Raw genomic sequence first — 16,783 nt, forward strand, 5'->3', positions numbered from 1 at the left:
TAAAGATCAACTTTTCATTTACCTTTTCTTCCAGCGATGGATGAACACACACTGGACGATGCCCAAGAGAATAAGTGCAGTCATAGTGACAGCAAAGGCAGCTCTCCATGGACGGCTTTGACACGCATCTGAAACATATATGGGTATTTTTAAATAGTTTGTTCATTCTTTCACTCTTTCACTCTCCAGTCACACACCTCAGAAATATGGAGTCCAAGCACATCCCAGGTATACAGTGCAGGGAATGAAATTATCCCAGGTATACAGTGCAGGGAATGAAATTATCCCAGGTATACAGTGCAGGGAATGAAATTATCCCAGGTATACAGTGCAGGGAATGAAATTATCCCAGGTATACAGTGCAGGGAATGAAATTATCCCAGGTATACAGTGCAGGGAATGAAATTATCGGGATTCTAAATAAATTAACACAATGGACAAATGACAATGTATGAACAAATGTTTGTGAGAGTCAGTGAGAAATTCAGTCTATGAGTGCTTAAATTAAGAATACAGATTGTGGTTAATTCAAAGAAATTAAGATGACTCTGGGAAAACCAGTAGATGGAACTAATGCCACACTAATAGAATGAGCTTTTGCAGAGGAACTGGAGAAATTGGTGGCACATCCACACAGTTCCAGGCATTGATCACAATGTGTGGAATAGTTTGCCAGCGCTTGTAGAGGAAGCAGAAACACTGGGGGTTTTCAAGAGCAGGCTTGATACGGTGTTAGATTTTATTTAGCTGATAGGCAATTTAGGCGGTAGGTACACTTAGGGGCAGGAAAAGGTGAGCATTGCTGGGCTGAAGGCCTGTTCTCACCATTACCTTATGTTATGTTATGTTATGTTACATAACGTAACGTAACGTATGTTATGTTATGTTATGTTTTATGTTTTATGTTATGTTATGTTATGTTATGTTATGTTATGTTATGTTATGGTCAACACGATTTCTCTTGCATGGGGTTTTTCAACGGATTCTAGCTAACTTTCGGGTGCTGGATCCAAATCTGGCATTAGCCTATCACATCAGGTTTCTGAACAGCCACACTCACGACTCACGAGTCTTAACAACTGCAAATCACAAAAAAACAAACAAAGACTTAAAACATTTGTACAATTCTTTTCAGGCCCTGAATGAACTAGTTTTGGTGAGAATAAACAGAATTTGCCGTTTTATCCCCACCAAGACTGCCAGACTGTATGGTCAACTTTTGTAAAATCCATGAATATGGAGCATACAGATAGCACTTGATGTGATAGAGAAAATCTGAGCTCAGCTGAAAATTTGACAAAACCAGTTTCCAAAATCCATGCAAGAAAGAAATAAATTTTTTTGTGGAGTGTGTGCTGTTTGATTCTGTAAGGTCCTACTCACCATGGAGGTAAAACTCTGTCACCTTTTCCTCATTGAGCTTCTGCTGCAGAACTCGACAGGTGAATCTGCGGCTGCCTTCTCTCTATATGACGACACGTGTTCTTATGGCAATGAGGTTCAGGCTGTCCCTGAGTATCTCGGGTTTCTCAGTGGTGAGATTGTGACCCTCACTGTCCTGCCAGATGAGGTCAGGCTGAGGATACCAACCTTTAGATTCACACAGCAGGCCAACCTCCCCTTCTTCATCTGCTTCCCTGAAGATCACTGGCTCAGTTCCTACAGCTGCAGAAATGCGATGTAAGTAACAGCTTATATCATCTAATAGTCTCTGCATTCATCTACATTTGCCATCATATGTTTATCCATTTCCAAAATGTCCTTCAATATAATTTTGGAGAAAGTAAAACAGTCTTTTTAAAAAACAAACATTTTTAAAAGTCAAGAATGTTTATGATGACTTTTCTGTAGCATACTAGCATACCAGACAAAGCATCAAACGCATGTCCGAATCAAGCCTCGAGTCTCTGGGCTAGAGTCCGAGTCGATCCTCAAGTCTCTGGGCTAGAGTCTGAGTCAAGCCTCAAGTCTCTGGGCTAGAGTCTGAGTCAAGTCTCAAGTCTCTGGGCTAGAGTCTGAGTCAAGCCTCAAGTCTCTGGGCTAGAGTCCGAGTCAAGCCTCAAGTCTCTGGGCTAGAGTCTGAGTCAAGTCTCAAGTATCTGGGCTAGAGTCTGAGTCAAGCCTCAAGTCTCTGGGCTAGAGTCCGAGTCAAGCCTCAAGTCTCTGGGCTAGAGTCTGAGTCAAGTCTCAAGTATCTGGGCTAGAGTCTGAGTCAAGCCTCAAGTCTCTGGGCTAGAGTCCGAGTCAAGCCTCAAGTCTCTGGGCTAGAGTCTGAGTCAAGTCTCAAGTATCTGGGCTAGAGTCTGAGTCAAGCCTCAAGTCTCTGGGCTAGAGTCCGAGTCAAGCCTCAAGTCTCTGGGCTAGAGTCTGAGTCAAGCCTCAAGTCTCTGGGCTAGAGTCTGAGTCTAGCCTCAAGTCTCTGGGCTAGAGTCTGAGTCAAACCTCAAGTCTCTGGGCTAGAGTCCGAGTCAAGCCTCAAGTCTCTGGGCAAGAGTCTGAGTCAAGTCTCAAGTCTCCAGAATGCTGCAGCCGAAACAGTATGACTATAAAAATGAATCACGATTGCTATGCTAGTTGAAGATATAAAAACCAGAAATTTAGATTTTGTATATGGCATCACTTGTCTGACAGCTGAAGAAACAGTATTATCAGGGGCACACTCAAAAAACAAATGTCATTTATTCATATATCAATGAACTACCACACCTGAGCCAACATTTTGGCAAAGCCTTCCTCAAGATGGCTGGTGAGGTAGTTCATTGATATATTACATTATCCAGAGTGACGTACAGTTGATTAGACTAAGCAGGAGACAATCCTCCCCTGGAGCAATGCAGAGTTAAGGGCCTTGCTTAAGGGCCCAATGGCTGTGCGGATTTTATTGTGGCTACACTGGGATTAGAATCATCGACCTTGTGTGTCCCAGTCATTTACCGTTACCATTATGCTACAGGCCACCCTATATATCCATAAATAAGATAAAATAAATAACCTACACCGTGTGACTCATGTGACATAATGTAAACATTACATGGGCCTGTAATATAAGATGAGGGTTAAAAACAAACTAGGGGCCTGTTACATGGACACAGATTAAGCTCAATCCAGTTTTGTATGGAGAATCTCTCATTTAATTTAGCCTAGGACTAGGCTTAATCTGCTTCTGCGATTTAATAATGATTATAACTTTATTTGTAAATGAGGAATTAGAGTGTTGAAAATACTTGCGGTTTCTTTAGATACTCTTACTTTTTTATTTTTAAATGAAAGGCAAGTGTTAATCATTCAAGAAATTGAGTTTTTTGCAAGAAATCGGGAGCTGTGATTTTGTGCCTACATTATGTTATCGGAAAACCTAGCTAGAATCTTATGGAATGCCATTAACCAATGCATAGTGCACTTAAATAATAAATTATTTCTACCGTGTGCAACAGTACATGCCAAACTTGGGTTCTACAGCTTTTAATGCCGATGTCTATTACAAACTAAAATACATACAGTCCATATTTCTATGACACTGGAATAACAGTCCATGTCCACGACATAACGACACATTCAAAATCACTCACTGTCCTGCTTGCATATGGAGCTGAAAGATCACGGTTTTTAAATAGTGCAGCCCTTTGCTCATGTCAGCTTCTGTTTCCTGTTTCCTGATTTTCTGTCTCCTAGTGTTTCTGTCTCCTAGTGTTTCTGTCTCCTAGTGTTCCCGTCTCCTAGTGTTCCCGTCTCCTAGTGTTTCCGTCTCCTAGTGTTTCTGTCTCGTGTCCCTCTGTGACCACCAGTTTTCAGTTTCATTTCCTCATTCATCTGTTCCACCCGTTTCATTTCCTGTCTCCGCCTCCCCACTCCTTATATTAGTCCTCATTCAGTTCACCTGTTTCTCATTGTCTGTCAATCAGTTAGTCTATTTAAACCTGTCCTTTTCAGTTTCTTTTTGCAAGTTCATCGTTCTGTGTTTCTGTTCCCGACCCTGGTTCTAGCTTCCCCGTACTTGTTCCATTCCAGATATTTTCTTCATGACCCCTGCCTGTTCTTTGGACACTGTCTTTGGATTACGATTTCTGTACCTCTGCCCCGTTTAGACTGACCACCCGGTTTTTTCACTGTTGCCTGCCTGTTTGGATTACGCTCTGTCTGCCCCTTCATTGCCATTTCACTGCTTCCCTGAGTCTGTGTCTGTTTTAACCAAGGATTATTTAGAATATAAATCATTGAAAAATAATGATTGGTTGTGAAATTGTTCATGACTCTTATTTTTCAGGAGTCATTTTTGAGTGTGTGTGTGCGACTTGAGTGTGAGTCCCCATCTCTGTAACATACAGTGTGAAGGGAGCATCTCTTTATCTCAAAACACCAAAAAGGCACTGACCTCTTACTTCCAGTGAAACCATGATGCGGTAATTATTGTCAGACTTGGACTGAATGTAACATGAATACTGCCCCTCATCAGAGACCTGGACCCTGCTCAGCCTCAGAGACGTATTGCCCTTCCTCAGTTCCTCAGGGAAGAGTGCGGCCCTTCCGCTGTACGATGGGTTCTGGGGCTCATTCCTGCTCTCTCCCAGAAGGTAGAGATGCACCAGTGGGTCTCTGTGCTGCGGTCTGAACCACTCTATGCGCATATCCTCTGCACTTATGTTGGGTTTGAGGTGAGTGGGAAGGACAACATCTTCACCAACTACAGCAATGACAGGACCAGCTGGACCCAGAAGCTGGAACATCTCTGCAGAGAGAAAGAGCACACACTAAGACTACTGCTGGACCAGCTACAGACCGACACTGCAGTCCTGCTCCAGCTACAGACCAACACTGCAGTCCTGCACCAGCTACAGACGGACACTGCAGTCCTGCACCAGCTACAGACCGACACTGCAGTCCTGCTCCAGCTACAGACCAACACTGCAGTCCTGCGCCAGCTACAGACCGACACTACAGTCCTGCTCTAGCTACAGACCGACACTACAGTCCTGCTCTAGCTACAGACCAACACTGCAGTCCTGCTCCAGCTACAGACCAACACTGCAGTCCTGCACTACTCAACTCCAGGTCCTGCATTTTGTCTAAAGATCTGAAACCATTCAGTGTGACAAATAAGCAATAATAGAGGAAATCAGGAAGGGGCAAATACCCTCACAGCACTATAACTCAGGTAACCAAGTCCAGAAGGCTCACGGCCATGTTCACTGGGGTGTCTTGTGGGGAGTGCTGGGAGGATATGTTAATCTAAATATGTGTGTGTAAACAAAGCAAGCAGAAATTGCTTAGCTGGAGTTTAAACCTCAGGTTTAATCCTCTAGAACACAGAACTGCATAAAAACTGGAAGAGCCAATCCTTATTTCACAGTTTGTACTGTACTGTAGTTCACATTTGGTAGCTGGTCCAGTTGTAATGCAGTTAATTCCATGCAATGTTACTGATGTATGATGTAAACAGTGTTATATTGCAGTGAGCATATTCTGTACCTGATCTGGAGGTCTGGTGGAGGATCAGGAGAATCAAATACGGGCACATTGACCAATCAGCCTTCATCTCTGAAAGAGACACATTACATTACATTACATTATTGGCATTTAGCAGATGCTCTTATCCACAGTGACGTACAGTTGATTAGACTAAGCAGGAGACAATCCTCCCCTGGAGCAATGCAGGGTTAAGGGCCTTGCTCAAGGGCCCAACGGCTGTGCGGATCTTATTGTGGCTACACTGGGATTAGAACCACCGACCTTGCGTGTCCCAGTCATTTACCTTCACCACTACACTACAGGCCGCCCCATTACACATACCCATAAGTAAATGACTGTGTAAATCACTGTGTAAATTACAGAGCTACATAGTGATCAGGTTGAGGGGAAAAACGCTTTTCTTTGCACTTGGTTAATATTATGACCTGCGATTTTGGTTTGGTTTGGTGATATGAGCTAAAACAACCAAACAGCCCCACAGTGGTGGAATGACCTTCCTGTGAAGGTCAGAACAGCAGAGTCTTTGACCTCCTTCAAGTGCAGACTGAAGACTCACCTGTCCAGGCTGCACCTTTCCCTCCTTACCTCACTGTAATAATTATCCATGTATGCTGTGTGTATGCTGGTGTAACAGAGTTTAAAATGTAGGTTATTTTTATGTGAATTTTACTTGAATTGAGCAACCCCCAGCCAGTATTTGTTGTTTTGGAGCCCTCTTGTGGAGTTTTGGTTCACTGCACTTTGATTAATATCACACTTTCTGTCCCTCTTGTGTTGCCATATCCCTGCAGCAGATTCAAGTCTCTCTGCTGAGGGTAGGTTGTTACTGAAACACAGCTGTCTTTAGTTTACCAATCTTTGTTGAATATAGCTCATTTAAGTTGTAATGTGTAGTGCATAATGTTTAACATCAGTTTTACTATGTGCCTTTATGATATTTGTGTTAGTTTTGACCGATGGCAATAGATATTTTTATTTTTTCATTTCACGTTAGGCGTTCTAGAATGGCTAGCTGCCATTCCATGCGTTCTATTGCCACGTGTCATGACTCGTACGAAACTGTTGAAGACTCACTAGTTTTTTTTTTTTAGGGGGAAAATTAATTTATTATTTTATTTTGCACGTCTAGGTTTGCCAGTGCAGTGACCATTTAAGAAGACACTTATGTGTTTTGTTTGTCTTCTTCAGACAATAAACGGTCAAAAAGGCAGTTCCTGAATTTCCTGTCTCTGACTGATTGACTCACTTGATCGCACTTGTATTTCATTATTTTACTATTCTTAGTGTTCTACTCTTAGTGTTCTACTCTTAGTGTTCTACTCTTAGTGTTCTATGCTTAGTGTTCTATTCTTAGTGTTCTACGCTTAGTGTTCTAGTTAACAAAATTGTGCTATTGCTGCTTCTTGGTCAGTTGATCTTGATTATTCTACAAGGGTTAAAGTTTTATTTATGAGATCACTCTTGCACTTGGAACAGTACTTCCCTCTAGGGCAGGGGTCGGCAACCCTGGTCTTGGAGAGCCGCAGGGTGTGCTGGCTTTCATCTCTACCTTAAAATAAGCAACCGATTCAGACCCAAGAAACCAGGTGAGGTGAGTTAACTGTGTAATCAACGGCTTTGATTGATCAATTAATGCCAAGTAACAACGAAAGCCAGCACACCCTGCGGCTCTCCAGGACCAGGGTTGCCGACCCCTGCTCTAGGGTCTTCAGTGTACTTGTCCCTGGTTCTGATTTGCAAGTGGAGACAGTGTTTGGTTCAGATTAAATGAAGCACTAGGGAGGTTCACATATTCGTTCATTGAATTTGTTTTTACCAAATGGTGAGATTTAGTTTGCCTTAGTTTTCATTTACACTCTGATGCCTTTTCAATCAACACCATAACTGGATATAATAGTGTCGCCCCTTCAAAGGGGGCAGGGACTGCAGAACAGTGTTTATGTGTCTGATTTGAAGCTAAAATAGGGCCCAAAACCCAAAATGGAAGTTGAGAACATTTTAATCTTTTAATCATCTTAACTACATTTGAACCCAATTTCAACATGATATTATGAATAAAGGTTGTAATGTGGTCGTTCTCAGCTTCAGCTTTGCATCCTATTTTAGCTTGTCGCTGAATGTTATACATCAACATTAATTAAACGTTTAAACAGCGTTGAATTGCTTGCTGCGTTCGGTTGGAACCAGGGGCGTCACCAAAGTTTTAATTTATTTGGGGCTGAGCTGGGAAAAGGCGTTCCATGCATTTTACCTTCACAGGTTAAATAGGAGAGTCATGTTTTTTTGTTTCATTTATGTTGTATTTATTTCAGATCCCCTTTTTCTCCCAATTTGAAAAAATAAAATAAAAAAATGTGTGTCCGATTTGAAATTTTCACACTTTCACACTTCACACGCAATTTTTGGTAACTGAAATAACATTTTTGAATTCTGATTATATCGATTTAAAAAAAAAAAATGTTTTACTTCCTGTAACACTGTAGTCCTCTCAGCTTGAATGAACACATAATGCGTGGCCAAATGTGCTCAAAACACGTTGATTAATGTCGTGAATGTGACTGTAATACAGTTCTGGAGCGAAAATGCACATCGCAGACGCCCGTTATTTTGCATTTCATTTCATTTAAAAAATACTGTCACATGTATTTTTCGTTTTAACTCAAAAGAACTGGCTAACAGAAAATTAGGAATTAATAATTTAATGAATGAAAATGAAAGAAGTTGCATATACCGAATTGGCCAAGTACTTATACCCGTGAAGGCAAAACAAAGATATATTTTTGACAAGCATTAAACAACCATTAAAAACAACCAATGGTTTCGCTTTGAGACCGCGAATCCAATAGCCTCATTGTCGAGAACGGTGCTGCATCTCACGTGTCTGTGCTGGGATGTTGAACCAGATCTGCATGATGTGCCCGTATTTCACACTTAAAAAATCTGCAATCTTGAATTGTGCCCCATTTGAGGTCGAACCTTTAATCCACTCTCTTTCTCCCACTCTTTGTTATACTTTTTCCACGTATTTCGCCCACTTATTCGCGGGCATTTTTAGCAAAGGAGGCAAGCTAAAGAAACTCCAATACAACCGCGCGATTTTTCTTATTTTAAATTGGAGGGAACGGGGTTACGGACGGATCCTGCAACATGACAGACTATCATGCGTTCAAATATATCGATATTTCCAAAAATGGAGCTCGGTGAAAGTTTATTTCACGTTAGACAAACAGGGAGCAAACCCAAATAGGCATCAACTCTTTAGAAACAAGGTCAAAATACAACAACCCGCGACTGCCAATATCTGGAAGCGACTTTACAGAAAACAAGCCCAAAGTCGCTTATAATAACCGGACTTGGCAACTCTGGTCTGAAGTCAGTTCCGTGAAGTTGCCAGCGGTTTTGGGTTTTTAGCACAAATGAACATCCCCATCCCCTCATGTTATACTGTGCCTAAAAACAGAGATCATATATTCTGATCCAGTAAAGATGTACAGCTCAGAGAAGAGGTAGATGCACGACGTGATTTAGGCAAATGTTTAGACTTAATCGATGTTTATTTATTTTTCTCAATTACACAAAAAGAAATGCAGAGCTGGTGCAGAAAACGGCTCACCTCTCTGGAAACGGGCATCGCTGGACGTTCTTCTTCTTGTTGTGTTTTATTTTGGCGGTTTGTACTACCAACTTTAGGTACAGACCACCACCTACCGTACCGTTGTATATGGAACAGGATTCCAGGATTTGTTTATCTTTTTTTAAATTATAAGTGTAAAAAGTGTAAATCTATATTCCATTAAACAATCCTGTGTCTAATAGGAGCTCTATTATCTATTAACTCTGTTGTCTATTAACCCTGTTGTCTATTAACCCTGTTGTCTATTAACTCTGTTGTCTATTAACTCTGTTGTCTATTAACTCCGTTATCCCTCTGTACTTCCCACACCTTATCTCCATTTGTTCCTAGTATCCCTTCCAAAGCCCAGCCTCTCTTACCCTTTACCTCTCTTACCCTCTTTTTTATTTACGTACTGTAACACTGTAGTCTTCTCAGCTTGAATGAACACATAATGCGTGGCCAAATGTGCTCAAAACACGTTGATTAATGTCGTGAATGTGACTGTAATACAGTTCTGGAGTCGGAGGGTTGCCGGTTCGATCCCCCGCCTGGGCTGTGTCGACGTGTCCCTGAGCGAGACACCTAACCCCCAAAATGCTCCTGACGAGCTGGTCGGCGGTCGGCGCCTTGCATGGCAGCCAATCGCTGTCGGTGTGTGAGTGTGAGTGAGTGAGCATCTTTGGATAAAGGCGCTATATAAATGCCAACCATTTACCATTTAATTTCAAAAATACTGTCACATGTATTTTTCGTTTTAACTCAAAAGAACTGGCTAACAGGAAATTAGGAATTAATAATTTAATGAATGAAAATGAAAGAAGTTGAATATACCGAATTGGCCAAGTACTTATACCCGTGAAGGCAAAACAAAGATATATTTTTGACAAGCATTAAACAACCATTAAAAACAACCAATCGTTTCGCTTTGAGACCGCGAATCCAATAGCTTCATTGTCGAGAACGGTGCTGCATTTCTCACGTTTGTCTGTGCTGGGATGTTGAACCAGATCTGCATGATGTGCCCGTATTTCACACTTAAAAAAATCTGCACAGTGCCTTTGAATTGTTCCCCATTTGAGGTCGAACCAGTCCTTTAATCCACTCTCTTTCTCCCACTCTTTGTTATACTTTTCCCACGTATTTCGCCCACTTATTCGCGGGCATTTTTAGCAAAGGAGGCAAGCTAAAGAAACTCCAATACAACCGCGCGATTTTTCTTATTTTAAAGGGGAGGGAACGGGGATACGGACGGATCCTGCAACATGACAGACTATCATGCGTTCAAATATATCGATATTTCCAAAAATGGAGCTCGGTGAAAGTTTATTTCACGTTAGACAAACAGGGAGCAAACCCAAATAGGCATCAACTCTTTAGAAACAAGGTCAAAATACAACAACCCGCGACTGCCAATATCTGGAAGCGACTTTACAGAAAACAAGCCCAAAGTCGCTTATAATAACCGGACTTGGCAACTCTGGTCTGAAGTCAGTTCCGTGAAGTTGCCAGCGGTTTTGGGTTTTTAGCACAAATGAACATCCCCATCCCCTCATGTTATACTGTTGCTAAAAAACTGATATCATATATTCTGATCCAGTAAAGATGTACAGCTCAGAGAAGAGGTAGATGCACTACGTGATTTAGGCAAATATTTAGACTTAATCGATGGTTTTTTTTTTTTTTTTTCCTCAATTACACAAACAGAAATGCAGAGCTGGTGCCTCTCTGGAAACGGGCATCGTTGGACGTTCTTCTTCTTCTTGTGTTTTTTTGGCGGTTTGTACGACCAACTTTAGGTACATACCGCAACCTACCGTACCGTTGTATATGGAACATGATTCCAGGATTTGTTTATCTTTTTTTTTAATTATAAGTGTAAAAAGTGTAATTCTATATTCCATTAAACAATCCTGTGCCTAATAGGAGCTCTATTATCTATTAACTCTATTAACTCTGTTATGCCTCTCTGTACTTCCCACACCTTATCTCCATTTGTTCCTAGTATCCCTTCCAAAGCCCAGCCTCTCTTACCCTTTACCTCTCTTACCCTCTTTTTTATTTACGTACTGTAACACTGTAGTCTTCTCAGCTTGAATGAACACATAATGCGTGGCCAAATGTGCTCAAAACACGTTGATTAATGTCGTGAATGTGACTGTAATACAGTTCTGGAGCGAAAATTCACATCGCAGACGCCCGTTATTTTGCATTTCATTTCATATGGGGCGACATGGCTCAGGCAGTAAGAGCAGCCGTCTGGCAGTCGGAGGGTTGCCGGTTCGATCCCCCGCCTGGGCTGTGTCGACGTGTCCCTGAGCGAGACACCTAACCCCCAAAATGCTCCTGACGAGCTGGTCGGCGGTCGGCGCCTTGCATGGCAGCCAATCGCTGTCGGTGTGTGAGTGTGTGTATGAATGGGTGAATGAGAAGCATCTTTGGATAAAGGCGCTATATAAATGCCAACCATTTACCATTTAATTTCAAAAATACTGTCACATGTATTTTTCGTTTTAACTCAAAAGAACTGGCTAACAGGAAATTAGGAATTAATAATTTAATGAATGAAAATGAAAGAAGTTGAATATACCGAATTGGCCAAGTACTTATACCCGTGAAGGCAAAACAAAGATATATTTTTGACAAGCATTAAACAACCATTAAAAACAACCAATCGTTTCGCTTTGAGACCGCGAATCCAATAGCTTCATTGTCGAGAACGGTGCTGCATTTCTCACGTTTGTCTGTGCTGGGATGTTGAACCAGATCTGCATGATGTGCCCGTATTTCACACTTAAAAAAATCTGCACAGTGCCTTTGAATTGTTCCCCATTTGAGGTCGAACCAGTCCTTTAATCCACTCTCTTTCTCCCACTCTTTGTTATACTTTTCCCACGTATTTCGCCCACTTATTCGCGGGCATTTTTAGCAAAGGAGGCCAGCTAAAGAAACTCCAATACAACCGCGCGATTTTTCTTATTTTAAAGGGGAGGGAACGGGGTTACGGACGGATCCTGCAACATGACAGACTATCATGCGTTCAAATATATCGATATTTCCAAAAATGGAGCTCGGTGAAAGTTTATTTCACGTTAGACAAACAGGGAGCAAACCCAAATAGGCATCAACTCTTTAGAAACAAGGTCAAAATACAACAACCCGCGACTGCCAATATCTGGAAGCGACTTTACAGAAAACAAGCCCAAAGTCGCTTATAATAACCGGACTTGGCAACTCTGGTCTGAAGTCAGTTCCGTGAAGTTGCCAGCGGTTTTTGGTTTTTAGCACAAATGAACATCCCCATCCCCTCATGTTATACTGTTGCTAAAAAACTGATATCATATATTCTGATCCAGTAAAGATGTACAGCTCAGAGAAGAGGTAGATGCACTACGTGATTTAGGCAAATATTTAGACTTAATCGATGGTTTTTTTTTTTTTTTTTCCTCAATTACACAAACAGAAATGCAGAGCTGGTGCCTCTCTGGAAACGGGCATCGTTGGACGTTCTTCTTCTTCTTGTGTTTTTTTGGCGGTTTGTACGACCAACTTTAGGTACATACCGCAACCTACCGTACCGTTGTATATGGAACATGATTCCAGGATTTGTTTATCTTTTTTTTTAATTATAAGTGTAAAAAGTGTAATTCTATATTCCATTAAACAATCCTGTGCCTAATAGGAGCTCTATTATCTATTAACTCTATTAACTCTGTTATGCCTCTCTGTACTTCCCACACCTTATCTCCATTTGTTCCTAGTATCCCTTCCAAAGCCCAGCCTCTCTTACCCTTTACCTCTCAGACTATCATGCGTTTAAGTATCATATCGATATTGCCAAGATGGAGCACAAATGAACATCCCCATCCCCTCATGTTATACTGTTGCTAAAAAACTGAGATCATATATTCTGATCCAGTAACGATGTACAGCTCAGAGAAGAGGTAGATGCACGACGTGATTTAGGCAAATGTTTAGACTTAATCTATGCTTTTGTTTTTTCTTCTTCTCAATTATACAAACAGAAATGCAGAGCTGTTGCAGAAAACGGCTTACCTCTCGGGAAACCGGCATGGTGTGAACGTTCTTCTTCTTGTGTTTTTTTTTGGAGGTTTGTACGACCAACTTTAGGTACATACTGCCACCTACCGTACCGGAGTATATGGAACAGGATTCCAGGATTTGTTTTTCTTTTTTTTAATTATGTGTAAAAAGTGTAATTCTATATTCCATTAAGCAATCCTGTGCCTATTATGAACTCTGTTGTCTATTAACTCTGTTATCTATTAACTCTATTATCTATTAACTCTGTTATCTAGTAACTCTGTTATCTATTAACTATATTTTCCCTCTTGGTACTTCCCACACCTTCCATTTGTTCCTAGTATCCCTTCCAAAGCCCAACCTCTCTTACCCTCTCCCTCTTACCCTCTCTTACCCTCTCTTACCCCCTCTTACCCTCTCTTACCCTCTCCCTCTTACCCTCTCTTACCCTCTCCCTCGTCCAGCCTCTCTTACCCTTTGTTGCAAACGCTCCCTTTCTTCTTTATATTTGATACAGTGCACTATTACGTGTCCAGTGTTTTCAGTTATATTACAATGTGCACAAACATGTGAATTTACTTTACCTAATAAAACAAAAGTTTTATTTGACCCAGTGTGGGGAAATTTTAATCTCCTCCTCTCTTCTGCTTCGCCCTTTAACACTCTGTGCTCTAACGGACTTTTGTACCCTATAGTATAACACTCTGTGCTCTGATGACCTTGTGTACCCTATAGTATAACACTGTGCTCTGACGGACTTGTGTACCCTATAGTATAACACTCTGTGCTCTAACGGACTTTTGTACCCTATAGTATAACACTCTGTGCTCTGATGACCTTGTGTACCCTATAGTATAACACTGTGCTCTGACGGACTTGTGTACCCTATAGTATAACACTCTGTGCTCTGACGACCTTGTGTACCCTATAGTATAACACTCTGTGCTCTGACAACCTTGTGTACCCTATAGTATAACACTCTGTGCTCTGACGGACTTGTGTATCCTATAGTATAACACTCTGTGCTCTGACGGCCTTGTGTACCCTATAGTATAACACTCTGTGCTCTGATGGCTCCTATAGTATAACACTCTGTGCTCTGACGGCTCCTATAGTATAACACTCTGTGCTCTGACGGCTCCTATAGTATAACACTCTGTGTTCTGACGGCCCCTATAGTATAACACTCTGTGGTCTGACGGACTTGTGTACCCTATAGTATAACACTCTGTGCTCTGACGGCTCCTATAGTATAACATTCTGTGCTCTGACGGCTCCTATAGTATAACACTCTGTGTTCTGACGGCTCCTATAGTATAACACTCTGTGTTCTGACGACTCCTATAGTATAACACTCTGTGCTCTGACGGCTCCTATAGTATAACACTGGGCTCTGATGGCTCCTATAGTATAACACTCTGTGTTCTGACGGCCCCTATAGTATAACACTCTGTGCTCTGACGGCTCCTATAGTATAACACTCTGTGTTCTGACGGCCCCTATAGTATAACACTCTGTGGTCTGACGGACTTGTGTACCCTATAGTATAACACTCTGTGCTCTGACGGCTCCTATAGTATAACACTCTGTGCTCTGATGGCTCCTATAGTATAACACTCTGTGTTCTGACGGCCCCTATAGTATAACACTCTGTGCTCTGATGGACCTGTGTACCCTATAGTATAACACTCTGTGCTCTGACGGCTCCTATAGTATAACACTCTGTGTTCTGACGGCCCCTATAGTATAACACTCTGTGGTCTGACGGACTTGTGTACCCTATAGTATAACACTCTGTGCTCTGACGGCTCCTATAGTATAACACTCTGTGCTCTGACGGCTCCTATAGTATAACACTCTGTGCTCTGACGGCCCCTATAGTATAACACTCTGTGGTCTGACGGACCTGTGTACCCTATAGTATAACACTCTGTGCTCTGACGGCCCCTATAGTATAACACTCTGTGGTCTGACGGACTTGTGTACCCTATAGTATAACACTCTGTGCTCTGACGGCTCCTATAGTATAACACTCTGTGCTCTGACGGCTCCTATAGTATAACACTCTGTGGTCTGACGGCCCCTATAGTATAACACTCTGTGCTCTGACGGCCCCTATAGTATAACACTCTGTGCTCTGATGGCTCCTATAGTATAACACTCTGTGCTCTGACGGCCCCTATAGTATAACACTCTGTGTTCTGACGGCTCCTATAGTATAACACTGTGCTCTGACGGCTCCTATAGTATAACACTCTGTGCTCTGACGGACCTGTGTACCCTATAGTATAACACTCTGTGCTCTGACGGCTCCTATAGTATAACACTCTGTGCTCTGACGGCTCCTATAGTATAACACTCTGTGTTCTGACGGCTCCTATAGTATAACACTCTGTGCTCTGACGGCTCCTATAGTATAACACTCTGTGTTCTGACGGCTCCTATAGTATAACACTCTGTGCTCTGATGGCTCCTATAGTATAACACTCTGTGCTCTGACGGCCCCTATAGTATAACACTCTGTGTTCTGACGGCTCCTATAGTATAACACTGTGCTCTGACGGCTCCTATAGTATAACACTCTGTGCTCTGACGGACCTGTGTACCCTATAGTATAACACTCTGTGTTCTGACGGCCCCTATAGTATAACACTCTGTGCTCTGACGGCTCCTATAGTATAACACTCTGTGTTCTGACGGCCCCTATAGTATAACACTCTGTGCTCTGACGGCCCCTATAGTATAACACTCTGTGCTCTGACGGCTCCTATAGTATAACACTCTGTGTTCTGACGGCCCCTATAGTATAACACTCTGTGTTCTGACGGCCCCTATAGTATAACACTCTGTGCTCTGACGGCTCCTATAGTATAACACTCTGTGTTCTGACGGCCCCTATAGTATAACACTCTGTGCTCTGACGGCTCCTATAGTATAACACTCTGTGTTCTGACGGCTCCTATAGTATAACACTCTGTGCTCTGACGGACTTGTGTACCCTATAGTATAACACTCTGTGCTCTGACGGCTCCTATAGTATAACACTCTGTGCTCTGACGGCTCCTATAGTATAACACTCTGTGTTCTGACGGCTCCTATAGTATAACACTCTGTGCTCTGACGGACTTGTGTACCCTATAGTATAACACTCTGTGCTCTGACGGCTCCTATAGTATAACACTCTGTGTTCTGACGGCTCCTATAGTATAACACTCTGTGCTCTGACGGACTTGTGTACCCTATAGTATAACACTCTGTGTTCAGACAGCTCCTATAGTATAACACTCTGTGTTCTGACGGCTCCTATAGTATAACACTGTGTTCAGACAGCTCCTATAGTATAACACTCGGCTCCTATAGTATATTCTACGCTTACTGTCCTCGTCACACTTTTTCTGCCAGCGTTCCAATATTTTCTTTTTAATTATTGCTTTACCTTCCCCTGTTCCAAATGCTATATTAATTATGTGCATCATATTTAGTGATCTTTTTGCCATCCTGTCTGCAATTTCATTAACCTCTAATCCCACATGTGCAGGTACCCAATAAAATATTATTTATATTCCCATTCTCTGCATTCTAAATAAACATCGAAACATGTCATATATCAGGTCTTCCCTAATTGAGTTCATCGTCTGTAGGCTAAAAGAACTGCTGCAG

At 41.9% G+C, this 16,783-nt stretch overlaps 1 protein-coding gene across 1 annotated transcript in view; it reads right to left on the bottom strand.

Moving 5' to 3' along the window:
• Positions 1–1,465: 1,465 nt before the first annotated feature.
• Positions 1,466–16,783, bottom strand: part of LOC133125953 (butyrophilin subfamily 3 member A2-like) — a 32,556-nt gene continuing 17,238 nt past the window's right edge. The window contains exons 2-4 of the mRNA XM_061237702.1: positions 5,467–5,535; positions 4,373–4,726; positions 1,466–1,665 (exon numbers count right to left, since the gene is read on the bottom strand). Of these exons, the coding sequence (XP_061093686.1) occupies positions 1,466–1,665; positions 4,373–4,726; positions 5,467–5,533 (621 nt within the window). The 5' untranslated portion in view covers positions 5,534–5,535. The remainder of the gene's footprint in view (positions 1,666–4,372; positions 4,727–5,466; positions 5,536–16,783) is intronic.

The sequence above is a fragment of the Conger conger genome, chromosome 4, assembly GCF_963514075.1.
Source record: "Conger conger chromosome 4, fConCon1.1, whole genome shotgun sequence".
Lineage (NCBI taxonomy): Eukaryota > Metazoa > Chordata > Actinopteri > Anguilliformes > Congridae > Conger > Conger conger.